This window comes from Apis mellifera, linkage group LG8, assembly GCF_003254395.2.
Source record: "Apis mellifera strain DH4 linkage group LG8, Amel_HAv3.1, whole genome shotgun sequence".
Classification (NCBI taxonomy): Eukaryota; Metazoa; Arthropoda; class Insecta; order Hymenoptera; family Apidae; genus Apis; species Apis mellifera.
Window position 1 is genome coordinate 1717605 of NC_037645.1, and position 14652 is coordinate 1732256.

Consider the following 14652-nt stretch of genomic DNA (forward strand, 5'->3'; position numbering starts at 1 on the left):
AATATCTTTGTCATTAGAATGAGTCACGATAATGTTTCGTATAAAAAAATTAATTCCAAATAAAAAAAAAAGAAAACGACAATTTTCGTGAAATTTGAGAAATATTATATAGCAGGTCGGTATAACGGAGAAACTGTTTTCAGTTTCGGATAAATGTGTCGTTGATATCGGTGCATAATGAAATAAGCATCGGTAAACCAGCGTATTTTAATCAAAGTAATCTAAAGCAATTAGAAATCCCGTGATACCTGCTGTTTTAACTGCGTTATCGAGATTTTAGATCGTATCGTGACAGGGCCAATTGCAAAACACATCTTAACACGTACGATTCACTCACACTTGTACCATACGTGCATAAAGCCTCTATCTACAGGACAGGAACTTGCAATAACGTCTTTCTCTTTCTTCTTTTCTTTTTTCCTCTTTTTTTTAATATCCAAAATGTTTATTTTAAAACCAATTTATGGAGAAAAATTCGATGAGAATAAATTTAAAATGATCTTCGTTTTAAAAAGTAAAGTTTTTTTCTTTTTTTTTTTTAATTTTTTAAAACACTCATCATCAATAATTGTTTAAAATTTTATTTTCGAATCAAGATGTGTAAAATAACAGGATAATTAAGAGACATTGAGGAAAATTTAAATATTAACACGTAAAGATAAAGATAACAATAATAACATGGACTCGTTTTTCAGTTTCGCTCGCTTCTACAGCATTCAATGTTTTGCTGTATTAAGAAAAAGATTTGGCAAGGAGAAGATAAATACGATCGACACCCTTATAAATAACAATAATATACAAAAAAGAATTCCATAGATCCAAGATCAAGAAATTTCCGCTTATTACTTCCGCGCAAAATTTTAATGTGTGTCTCATCCTCAATTTTATCTGCACACATATCTCTACATCCTTTTTTGAATCCCTCAAAAATACATGCATACATCGCACAAAACAATGAATAATAATATCTGATCTGATCGTCAGCTATAATCAGGCAGGTAAGAGAGAAAGAGGGAGAGACTTATATCTTATCTACAGCTAGGAGAACAACCAACCACCGAAAAGAGAGGAGATATATGTCGAGGCGACAATCAATTTTTTAATCAGTCGCTCTCTTCTCCCAGGAGCATCATCGTGTTGACCAATTATTATTCGAGAGAAAGAGAAAAAAAGTGACGTCGAACATTATTATTATTATTATTATCATTATTATTATTATTCCAGATACGATTCGGCGACCGTAATAATAGAATCGTCGTCGAGGAAGGAATTAACTTTGAGAGGAAGAGAATCTCAAAAAAAAAAAAGAAAGAAAGAAAGAAAAAATCCTTTCAGCCAGAATTCAAGTTCGATCAAGTTCGATTTAAGCTCGACGTAATCGGACGAGAGTATCGTCTCGTAATCGAGCGAAGAAGGGGGTGAAGAAGAAGAAGAGGAAGAAGAAGAAGAAGAGGAGGAGGAGGAGGAAGAAGAGGGAGGAGAAGGATTCCGCGAAGGAACAAGGATCCCTCGGTGGAAAATCATCGTCGATATTCGTCGCTCGGGCGATAAAGACGGCGATCGAATACCACCGAGTGTTCACCAATGAACGTAGCGTACGGTGGTTGCAGACGAGGACAAAACCGTGGAACACGCACGAGGAACAGACAGTGCTGCGTTTTGGCGACCGGGGTCCTCCAGATTCCCGGATTCTCACCACCGACACTACCTGACTTCATCACCTCTCGAGAGACCGACGTAGATCGACACAACGTAATCGTTAATCATGGGTAAGGGTCGAGCTTTCGAGGTCATGTTGATTATAGGATTTGTTGGCTGGAGGATGCATGTCTGGAGAATTCTGGAGAAATTTCGAGTATCAGGCTTGTTTGTTAAGTTATTGGCGATTTGAAGTTTTCGTTGGAGGAAGCGAGATAGAATAGATTCTATCTCTGTTAAACCAACGGTGTCGTACTTTATTTTTTATTTCGCTTCATCCAGTGAGAACTTGGATAAGTTGATAAATAAGATTGAACGATTTGAACGATATTTTTGGATTCGTTTTGGACTTTAGGATATGTATTTATATTAGGATATTAGGATATACATAATGATAATTATAATGATTGAATTTTATAATTCTTTCATTTAATTTATGTATCGATTGAATTTATTCATTATTTTTGAAATTTTTTGACATTTTTTTTAGTTGCAATGATTCATTAATCTCTAAAGAATTTTTTAAAATTACTTTTTATTCTTTTTAATAAAATATTGTTAATTATTTATACAATTATATCTAATTTTCAGAAATTCTATTATAATAATTAGTAATATTAACATAATAATTTATATTATTTTTTAACTGATTAATATATATTTATTAATATGCTATTTTCTTATTATTAATAATATTATTAATATTATCAATGTTTTGTTACTGATATCTGCTCATGGAATTTTTGAAAAGATCATAGAGATATATGAATGTGGAGAATTATTGTTTTTTGATGATGATGAATTATTAATGATTCTAATTGATGAAATAATAAGATTTGTCAATATTAAAATTGCATGCAATAATATAATATACTTGTCTACCATATATTGATTTGATTAATATATTATACTGATATACTGAAGAATATCTTGATTACATTATTAATATAAAATTACTCAATCCTCTGCATATACATATATGCATACTAAAAGATTTTATATAGGTTTAAAATTATGATATTTTTATGATAAGAACATTTAAAAAAATCAGATTTATAAAACAACAAGAGGTATCTAGTTTTTTTTTATTTAACAATTTCAAATTAGGTTAAATTAGATTAAATTAAGTTAAATCTCCATGTGTATGCATACAGATTTTTCTTTCTTACAAATAATATAGATAACATTACACAAATAGATACCAACAATAAGTAAAAGTTATATAAATGATTAAATGAATATTAACATTAGCAGAAAATATCATTTTTTCAGTTTTGTTCAGTTATAATATATATAATTTCAACATTGAAATGAAGAAAACTATAATTTTTTAAATTTAAATTTTTCAAGCATTCCTTTTTATCATTGAATATGCAATATAATAATAAAAAATTTTAATTTAATGTGCAATAACAACAATTATAATTTGTATAAATATATTAATAAGAATCATTGAAACAATTTTTCAATTGTAACAAATCAATATATGGTAGACAAATATATTATATTATTGCATGCAATTTTAATATTGACAAATCTTAGTATTTCATCAATTAGAATCATTAACAATTCATCATCATCAAAAAACAATAATTCTCCACAATTTATATATCTCTATGATCTTTTCAAAAATTCCATGAGCAGATAATCACATTACAAAATAATTCATAATTATCGTACCATCGTACACGAATAATTCACATGACTATTACATCATCAAATTTAATAATATTATTAATAATAAAAATATCGCACGATATCGATTATTCGATTAATCGTTTAACGTCAAAAATTCTATTTATTCGTCGATAATAATAAAACTGATACATTAATAATGTGTTATCTCTCCTTTCAAAAATAGGAAAAAAAAAGAAGAGAGGAAAATCTATATTTCAAGATACTAATAAATCTTATTCTCTTCAACAGGGCTCGACTTCTTGGCAGACGGAGGTGCCGATTTCGAGCATGCAATCACCGTAACAGGTAAATATATATAATTTCTTTAACTGATTAAATAAAAGATACGAGATATTCGATTTATCAAGGAAATTTTCGGAAATTTTATCGGGATAAACAAAAAAGGAAAGGAAAAAAAATTGATTGAAATATCGTTGATTGATCACATTTACAAAAATAATTCTGTTTATTTGATTTCTTCGAAAAATTTTTCTATTTTGGAATACTGATTGATCATCCTCGTATTGTATGATTTGTGAAAAGAGATTTTTATCTTGATTTCGAGTCGATTCGAATGTAATTCATTGTAAATTAATTAAGAATGTAATGTAATTACATTTATTTCTATATTTTCATTAAATTTTTCTTATTTCAACTCAATATATTTTATTATATTAAGTTAATTTTACTTTTTAATTTAATACTTGAAAATTTTTTATTATTTTTTTATATGTTTCAAAATTTAATAAATTAAATTTTTGTATTATTTCGTTATATTTTCAAATTTTTTTTCCTTTTTTTTACAATTGATTTAAAAAATTCAACTATTCTCCACAAAATTAATAAAATTATTATTAAAATAATTATCATTAAAATAATTATTATCATTAAATAGAAATATGATTAGCTATATTGATATTTTATATTGATATTTTATATTTATTCTATCTTTTATTATTTTTATCATATTTTGATTATAATCATCTATAGAATATTAAAGGAAAGATTCATATTTTTTTTTAATCCAATAAGTAAAGTTCAGACAAATGGAATTTTACTGGGCACAATAATTTCAACCAAGTTCAAAGTTTTTCCTCTTTAAAATTAGTTTAGTCACGATAACAATTCGTATGAAATTGTACGAATATTTGAATAATAAGATCATAAAATACGAATCATAGATATAGAACACTGAAGATCAAGAACAGTGTTTTATTTACAATGCTTTCTTATCGAGTACGAAATTCGCATATTTTATTCGTGGATATCGCTGACTCATTCCACGATTACGTATTTAATTTTGATCTAATTATCTTACCATATAACTACGATGAATATTAATTACTATTTTTAATTAGAACGGAAGAAAAATATTTCTGCCAATTAAAAATAATTAGAAATTAACGCATTCAATATTATCTGGTTTGAAAGTCGTGAATGAAAATTTCGAAGCTTCAAAATTTTGAATCAATCAAAAATTACATTTCTACATCTTAAAAAAAAAAAAATATATGTCGATTAAATCGATTGGAAATAAATGGAAAAATTTATAAAATTTCTATAATGATCTTAGAAAAATAAATACTTTAACGGATTAAAATTATCGAATTGAAAATTATCATATATTGATCAAATTGGATAGGAATCTTTTAAAAAGCGTTATCATTGAGCCTGATGCCAAAAAAATCTAATCTCCGTCTAAATTTAGAAAGTCTGCCAACTATTTCAATCCAGACAGGTGTATAAACATAATTTTAAAATTATTGAGGAAAAAAAAATTGTAAATTTGTCGAGACAGGGGGAGCAAACAACACAGGTTTTATCTTTTTTACGCGATGAATGCAATTCGTTTGTGATGGAATAAAAAAAAAAAAAAGAAAAATTTGCAACGAATAATTGTTGACTCTCGAAAGATTTGACAAAGGCTTACAACGTGAATCAAACATCAAATAATTTCTTAATTATTAGCACTTATAAATCTTTTCTCTCTTATTTACTTCGAAATGATTCTTGAGAAGATCGCGTTAAATATTTAACGAATCGTATTTTTCTCATGTCAAGGATTCGGCAAATTTCATTACATGCTGTTGACAATCTGCGGATTAATATACATGGATACCGCCATAGGAGTCACGATACTCTCCTTCGTGTTACCGGCAGCTCAATGCGACTTGGAAATGGATTCCACCGCGAAAGGGTGGTTAACGGCATCGCCAATGTTGGGTGAGTATTCATTAAAATTGTTGAATTTTAGTGAAGCACTAACTTAAAAAAAAAATATATTTTTTTATTAAACAAAATTTTATCAATAATAATTAATTTGTAAATAATTCTTTTAAGAAAAGATGTTATTATTTAATTTATTATTTAAAATAAAACATTCAAATCGTTGATTAGATCTAATGTGGCAACAATGAGTCATTAAAAGGAAAAGTCTCTTCGTGAATGAAAGTGTCTGACTCATGTTACAGTTTTCCACTTGAATCTTTATCGCTGATGTTTCACATGTCGAAAAAACATTGTTTAATGAAGAAATGCAAATATCTACTATATGGAAGTTTTATTAATAAATCATTGGATTTCTTGAAAAAATTGAATACTTGAAAAAATGAAAATAAAAAAATTTACAATTTTGAAAAACTAATACTTTTAAACGCATTAAAAATTTCTGAAAGTTTGAAAATTTATATTCTTTATTGTTTTTGTTATTGTATTGTTATTATTATTTCATTATTTACTAAATTGTTATTGTATTTGTTTACAGGGATGGTAGTTGGTTCCTATATATGGGGATGCCTGGCTGATATCAAAGGAAGAAAAGTCGTATTAATCGCCACTTTATTAATGGACGGCATTGTAGGTGTCGTTTCCTCTTTTGTCCAATATTTTTGGATTTTCCTAGTGTTCCGTTTTTTTAACGGGTTCGCGTAAGTATTGTGATTAAATATTTTCCTCTGTGTTCTTTTATTTTCTCTTTATTATTTTTTATATTCATATAATCATTGATAAAAACTTTTCAAAAATTACAAATTATGTATTATTATCGATAATTATCAAAAATTCTGTTTTTTAATAAAATTTTGTAAATATGTAAAGCATAATGGATTATATGTATGAAACAATTTCTTTTTTTGTCACTCTGAAGGATAATTGAATGAAGATCAAATCAATTTAATTTAAAGTTTTTTCCTTTTTTTGATTAGATGAATATAACATAAAACATTCAGGTTTTTTAATATTCTATTACTCTATTAAAAAAAAGTATTCTCCAGTAAATTTTATTCGAAATATTCGAAAAAATATTAAAACTTTAAGAAAAAAATTGTTTTATATATAATTCATTATGTTATACATAAGTATAAATTTTTATTAAAATTAGAATTTTTAAATTAGGTTATTATTAGGGATTATTAAAAATTTTCTTGTAAGATAGAAAATATTGACTATATAATATATATAATTTATTATCCTCATTTTTTATTTTACTTCAGATCTTTTTTATTTTTCTTTTCGTTTTATTTCTATTTTTATTTTATACATACAGCGTTACGGGAGCTATGGGAATTTGTTTTCCGTATTTAGGGGAGTTTCAGCCGACAAAGTATCGCGAAAAATGTCTTTGTTGGATGGAAATGTTCTGGACAGTAGGTGTCATACTATTACCATGTAAGTTTTATTATTTTACGATTTAATATAAAATATTTATGATAAAATTATAAAAAAAAAAAAATTTTAAATTCTCGATTGATACTTTGACAAGATGTGATATTGAAATTATCAAGAATGTCACTTCCTTTCTTAAATTAATTTTTTACATTAGCAACCTCAATATTCAAATTATGGTAAATTATTCAGATTTAAGACATGTCGATTAAAATGCCGTACACTTTCTCATATTCATATTTAATTAATTAATTTATTTATTTATTTTCCAGTGATCGCATGGTTGATTATACCGATGAACTTCATGTACCTTACGGACACGTTTTACTTTAAGTCATGGAATCTCTTCGTAGCGCTGTGCGCTCTACCCTCGTTGATGTTAGGCCTGTGGCTGTTCGCATTCCCGGAGAGTCCGAAATTTCTTCTCGAATGCGGTGAAACCGACGCAGCACTCGAAGTATTTAAATGGATCTATTCGCAGAACACTGGGGAGGATCCTGACTCTTATCCGGTAATATAAAATTCATATTCCATATATATTCAAGGTGTTAATACATTCATGGAATAGCTTTGAAGAGTCAAGTTTAGAGATCTATAATAAAAGTTGATATAAAAATGTTGGTTGTAAGATTTATTTATTAAAGTAATTTGTGTTAGATGAAGAGAAATAGAAATAAAGTGCAAGAATCACTGTATTTTTCATTTTGTCTAATATACAATTCAATTAGTTATAAATAATTTAATAAATAAAACTTAATCGATATTTTTTGCAACTTTTGTATTGTTTCAGTGAATCAACTTTTCAAAAATATTTTATAGGAATGAGTATGAATGATTCAGAATAATAATCATGTCATTTCTTATTATTAATTTTTTTAAAAATCATATAATTAATATAATTATTTATTATAATTATTTATATAAAGATAATTTATAATTATTTTGCAAAAATATAATCTTATTATTGATAAATTTTAATGATAAAAGTAATAATAAAAGTGTATGTTAATAAATACCATTGGAGATATACTATTATTATTTTAATACATATAACATCCTGTATTGCATAATTTAAAAAATAATCTCAATCTTACGTTTTTATTTTTTATTTTTTTCTTCAGGTAAAGTCATTGCAAGAGAAAAACAAAGACAAAAACATGAGATCGTTGAAACTACACAAAAGAAAGGATTTAAAAGTTCTTTTGAAAGAAGTAAAAGATCTAACAACTGCTCTCTGCAAGAAACCGTATCTTAAAAATACACTACTTGCTTGTGGCATTCAGTTTGGCCTCACCAGTAGTTATTATACCCTCATGGTTTGGTTCCCAGAATTATTCACTAGGTACATCATGTTTATATGCAGTATCTTTATCAAAAGAAAAAAAAAACAAAAAGAAAAAAAGAAAAATGAAAATAAAAAGTATTATAAATATTTCTCAAGATACAATTCATAATTATTACTTAAAAAAAGTATTTACATTATTTATATTATAAAGTATATACATTATTATATATAAAGTATATACATTAAGAAAAATACATTGTATTTTGATAAGAGAAAATTGAATTTTCTCTTAAAAATAAAATTTCATCAATATCAATTTAAATATTAATTTTTCTTTGAATAAGAAAAAATTATGAAAAATAATTAATAATTTTATTTGATAATTATAGATTCGAACAATTTGAACATGAAAATCCGAATAAAACCACATCGGTTTGTATAGTATCTGCTTTGTCCAATAATGGAACTCAAATCGACGCTTACGGATGTGATACCATAATAGCGCCTTCCGTTTATCTTCATACAGTTTACATAGGACTCGCCTGTATTCCTGGTTCCATTATTTTACCAATTTTCGTGCACAAACTTGGCGCTAAATTCTTTTTGAGTATGTATATCATAATATATATATATATATATATATATATATATATATATATATATATATATATATATATATATATAAACATAATATACAATTCTTTAAATTATAATGAGCACGTTTGCATAAAATAAATATTATTATAATAAATTATTTTTTTCTAAACTTTTTATGATTGATTACAATTTTAACATAACTTTTTTTCGAACAATACATTACATAACCTAAAAGTAAATATTTGAAAATCAATGGATTTTTTCAAAATCTTTATCAAAATGTAAATAAAAAGATACATCAAACATGAAAACATGAAAAATCTTAATGTGCTATTTGATAGACAAAAAAAAAAAAATAAAAATAAAAATTAAGAATAAAAAAGATAATCATTGCAAAATTAATGTTATACTAATATTTTATTTTATATAAATTAATTATATATGTAAATTTCAGTTATGTCACTGTTAGTTTCCGGAGCAGTAACGATTGCCTTCTATTATGTCGTTAATTCGACACAAAATTTGATATTATCCTGCGTATTCGAAGCTCTAACATCTCTCGGTATCTCACTGGTTTATTGCGTAATCGTCGACATGTTCCCGACGAATCTCAGGTAAGCAAATCACTCAGAATATCGTCTGATTTATTTATTAGGGAAACAAGCAAATACCATCGTCAAAAAGATTTACAACCATTTCTGTAACTAATTACTTGATGACAACCGAGGACAAAACAATGGTATAACAGTAAACGACGTATTTGTGCGAATTTTAATCTTATAATTTCACAGTTTATCTAATTGCATCGTTACGTCAATTTGTTGCGATGCATAAAATAAGATACCAATAATTAATATATTATACCATCGAATAGATTGTAAAATGGAAAAAATTTATTTCATAAAAATTGCGTCTGTTATAATAAGATGGATATAATCAATAATTTAAAAAAATATATGAGAAAAAAATTATTTCTGTGTTTGATAATATCGCAGATTGAAATTAATATCGATCGTACGTTTACATAAGAAAATTGTATACATACATGCGTAGTTTCATATACTACTGAAATTCTTCATAAAAAAGACAAATCGAAAATGAAGAATAAAATTTTAAAAATATATCAAGTATACGATATTTCATTTACAATTTTTTTCTCAATTTATATTTTCATATATAATTTTTAACATTATAGATTTTTGTTTGATATTTTTTTCGATTATTTTTTCTTCCATCTAAATTTTATTTCATAAAAATTTTAAATAAATTTTAATTTATAAAAAATTCAAAAAATTAAAATATTTTTTGCATTATGATAAAATAACAAAATTTTATTTAAATAAATTTTATTCTTTATATTAAAATTATTTCTTTATAAAAAATCATAACCTCTTCGATAATACATGTATGTATGCAGATCATATATATATATTTATATTTGAAGAAGTAGTTTATTTTTATTTCATCAATGTTTCTTTCAGAAAACAAATTATTTAATTTTTAGAGTAATGGCTGCGGCTTTATCTCTCACCATGGGTCGATTAGGCGCACTAGTCGGTAATTTAGTGTTCGGCTACCTAATTGACTTAGCCTGTGTGATTCCTATAGTTTTATTCGCAGCATTTTTATTCGGTAAGTTATTTAAATATTAAGAATTCTTATTAAAAAAAAACATATTAAAATATTAACAATAATTATTAAATTATATGCTAAATATCAAATTGTATATATTTTATACACATATATATTAAATACAATACTGTATATTATAAATATATATGTACTATAGCATAATATATATATATTATATACATTATATAATATATGTTAGTATCCAAAATTTACATACCAAAAATTTGCAAATAGCCAGTCATCAATTTTTATTAATTTAAACGATTTATGATAAGATCTGATTGCAAATAGAAAAAACTATTAGTAATCGATATGATAGCTAGTAAATCACATTGTCGATAGTTTTCTTTTGATACATATACGTTATAAATGAATATCGTTACTGGTATTAGTAAATTTTTAATGAAAAAAAGAATTATTATTTTAAAATATTTTTTATATCAATATTAAACATATCAATTAATTTGTTAATACTTCTTTTTCAGTATGTGGATTTATGTCTTTCTTGTTGCCGAAAACAGGAAAAGAAACTCTCGAATAATTGAAATACGACTCGTCTCCTGAGGAAAATTGAGTGATAAAAATATTTCCAGAAGTGGAAGAACAATCATACGCATTGACAAAAATTGTCTTAGCGTTTGAATTACATTTTTACAAAAACTAACAATGTATTTATTACGATAATAATGATCGAAGGAAATGTTTCGATTTCTACGAATGTTTCGATTCTTATAAGATTATGAAAGATATTCAACAAAAAGAGTATATTTTTATTTTAACAGCACATAGATTCATGTAAATATGTAATATTTATTTTACAAATATTTTACATACTATTTTAAAGAAGATTAAATCATATGATCGTAAAGTAAATAAGATAATGTATAGACGTGATTAAATTTTAAATTGTGCGCCATAAGTATTTGATAAAATACTTTATTTATAAATATATGTCAAAAAAATACTATTTAATCTTTATAATCTTTATATATTTATTTAAAAATACCTGCATTCCTAAACTTAAATCTATTAACATGATTTTAGAACATATATAATTTTGAGGTTAAAGTTATTAATTTCGAAGTTAAAGTTATTAATCACAACATTATACGAAAAATGCTATTAATAAATTTTTTCCTATAAATTTAATATGAAATTTATCATGTAGTATAATAATGTAAAAAATTTTTAAAGAAAAAGACCATAAAAAAGAAAAAAATTTTTAAATTTAATTTTAAATCCAAATTAAAATAATATATTTAATACTATATCTTGTGGATATTTATTTAATTATGTTATTTAATTAATTAATATAGTAATATAGTAATTTTAATTATAAAACTAGAAATGAATGTTCACATTGATAACATAACCTATCCTGTATTGCTGAATATCTAGATTATAAGTTAAAGAAAGATGAAACATGGCAACGTAACGGCAAGAAAATATCTAAAAGCACTTATTATAACCAACAAGCGAAAACGTTCGGTAGTGAAAATTACGACATTTGGTTGTGTTAAATGCAACGATGAATCGCAAAAGATAGTCGATATTGATGAAAAAAAGTAGACATATATGTATATTGCAAATGATCGACACCGTGTTCCGTCCAATGATATAATCTTCCTTGAAGTCAAGGAAAATCTTGTGGCGCTGTTTCAACAGCTGATCAACTGGCACAATCTCCAAGCAAAATTCTTGTTTCCAGTTAGCTAGGTGATTCGCGATAAACGATGGCCGAATATGTATTGAGAGTTAAAACGAAATCAGGTCAAAAGGTCGTGAATGGATTGCTTCCGCAGGATAAACTTGGCAAATTACGATCAAAACTTGTTGAAATAACAGGAATACCAGCAGAGGCACTTCATGTTCTTGGTGGTTTTCCACCGAGACCAATTAATCTGAATGACGAAACGAATTCGCTTGAAGTGTCCGGCATCATTTCAGGAGATACCTTGATTGTTGAAGAAAAATCGCCACTTTATAATGGGAAACAAAAATCAGAAGAAATCGGACGAACACACATCGTTGACGAGAAAAATTTCACGAATACACCTGGTGTATTAATGAAGAAAGTCGTACCTGCAGATAATTCTTGCTTGTTTACCAGCGTTGGCTATGTACTCAATGGTATATAATATAAATTATATAAATATATTCATATCAGAAATTGCAATATATTTATAAATATATTTTCAGGTAAAGTGGATCCTAGTTGTTCAAATTTTATGAGAGAGATTATAGCAAATGCAGTAGCATCTGATCCTGAAGAGTATTCAGAAGCTTTTTTGGGCCAACCAAATCCTGAATATTGTAAATGGATTTTAAAACCAGAATCATGGGGTGGAGCTATAGAACTGTCAATATTATCTAAATTTTATGGATTAGAGATAGCAGTAATTGATAGTATTAATGCTATAATCAATAGATTTGGAGAAGATCAACATTATCCTCAAAGAGTTTTTCTAATATTTGATGGAATTCATTATGATCCTTTGTATTTAGAACCACTTGATGTGAGTAAAATTTTTTATATATTCTTAAAATATGATATAAAAAGTAATATAATTTTTTTTTTTTATTACATTTTTTCTATTCATATTCACAGGGTAGCAGCATTCAAACAATTTTTCCTACCGAAGATGAGAAAATATTATTTGAAGCAGCTGAACTTGCAAAAGAAGTAAAATCTAGTCGTCAATTCACAGATATTCAAAAGTTTATGTTAATATGCAATGATTGTAAAATCAGATTAAATGGTCATATGGAGGCTCGGCAACATGCCAAGGAAACAGGTCATATGAATTTTGGAGAAGTAGCTGTGTAATAACTAAATTAATCTTCAATAATTATCAATCATTTTTGAGTGGACTGCTATTGAGAATCCTACTAAATTCAAGTCTCAAGCAGAATTTTCTACCTAAACGAGGCTTGTAAGCAGATCAGCTATTTAATATTAATACTTTGTTATTAATGTAAGATGTATGCAGTGCACTATGAGGATTGTTTAGATATGTAATTTACACAGATTTTTAATTTTGTCTAAAGATTGATATTTCTAAACATCAAAATTTATATAATAACCTTTATCACAATATAAACAGTTGTAACTTATTATACCCAACACATTTTATCCTCAATAAGTATATTTTTATGTTTATTTTATTGGAAGATTTATTTGAATTTTAAATTAAAATGAAATTCTACATATTTTATTTTAATTTGACAACAAATTGAATTATCTGTTTTAACAAAAAAAAAATTATTTATTTTTACAAATTGAACAATATTAATTTTTATATGAAAAAATAAAATATTTTCGGAAATTTATTAATAAAAACAATATGTTAAACATATTCTTTGGTAAAATTAAGAGTCTGTGATAAAATTTGCCTAAATGGAATTCATTGCCTTATTGGCAATAAATGTGTTCCATACCATAAACATAAATATAATATATATATATAAAATATATATATACATTAAAAAAAATAAATCATAAAGTTAATTATGAAGCGAAATAAAGTTTCAATTAGTTTTGTTTTCAATGGCAAATCACTTTAGTACTGTTAATAGTGAATTTTATACGATATATTTGATATAATTTAAATTACTACTCTCAGGAGAAAAAATGAATCACTGTTAATACTGAATAATATCACATTTTTATTAATAAAGATATTACTCAATGAAAAACTACAAAATGCCATTTTAAAAAATTTGATCTCTATTGCAATAGTTAATTTATGATTTAAATACAATGCATATAATATTATGCATATAATACAAAAAATAAAAATATATACTTACTTATAACAACTATTAAACTTATATATGTATATATATACATATATATACATATATATATATATATATATACACATAATATTAGGATATTATAATTATTTTGTTATTACCATTTTTACGCGTGTATTGTAAAAATATACGAGTTTCGATAAAGAGAAAAAATGAAATTTAATTTTTATAATATTTATGTACGATATTTTTTAGATAATTCCAGCATAACTTTTTTTATATAAATAATATAGTTTATTATATGACTATATTATATCATTAAATATAATGTCTACTATGGATCT

The 14652-nt window shown here is 25.2% G+C and overlaps 2 protein-coding genes across 3 annotated transcripts; both read left to right on the forward strand.

The window, feature by feature from the left end:
• Positions 1–1043: 1043 nt before the first annotated feature.
• On the forward strand, positions 1044–11519 carry LOC726871 (synaptic vesicle glycoprotein 2B). 2 transcript variants are annotated; one of them, XM_026442531.1, is made up of 11 exons: positions 1044–1769; positions 3625–3681; positions 5437–5598; positions 6140–6302; positions 6920–7041; positions 7311–7549; positions 8160–8380; positions 8713–8930; positions 9375–9534; positions 10425–10552; positions 11038–11519. In XM_026442531.1, exons 1-11 carry the CDS (start codon positions 1766–1768, stop codon positions 11091–11093), a joined length of 1530 nt encoding a protein of 509 aa, XP_026298316.1. In that variant the 5' UTR covers positions 1044–1765; the 3' UTR covers positions 11094–11519. The 2 variants fall into 2 exon arrangements, with proteins under 2 accessions (XP_026298316.1, XP_026298317.1); XM_026442532.1 differs by lacking the exon at positions 11038–11519 and having other exon boundaries at positions 1225–1769; positions 10402–10432.
• A 442-nt stretch (positions 11520–11961) lies between these two features.
• LOC552263 (ubiquitin thioesterase OTU1) lies at positions 11962–14168 on the forward strand. Its single transcript, XM_624639.6, has 3 exons — positions 11962–12682; positions 12752–13068; positions 13161–14168. The coding sequence occupies exons 1-3, from the start codon at positions 12286–12288 to the stop codon at positions 13377–13379; spliced, it is 933 nt and encodes a 310-aa protein (XP_624642.1). The 5' UTR covers positions 11962–12285; the 3' UTR covers positions 13380–14168.
• Positions 14169–14652: the final 484 nt, after the last annotated feature.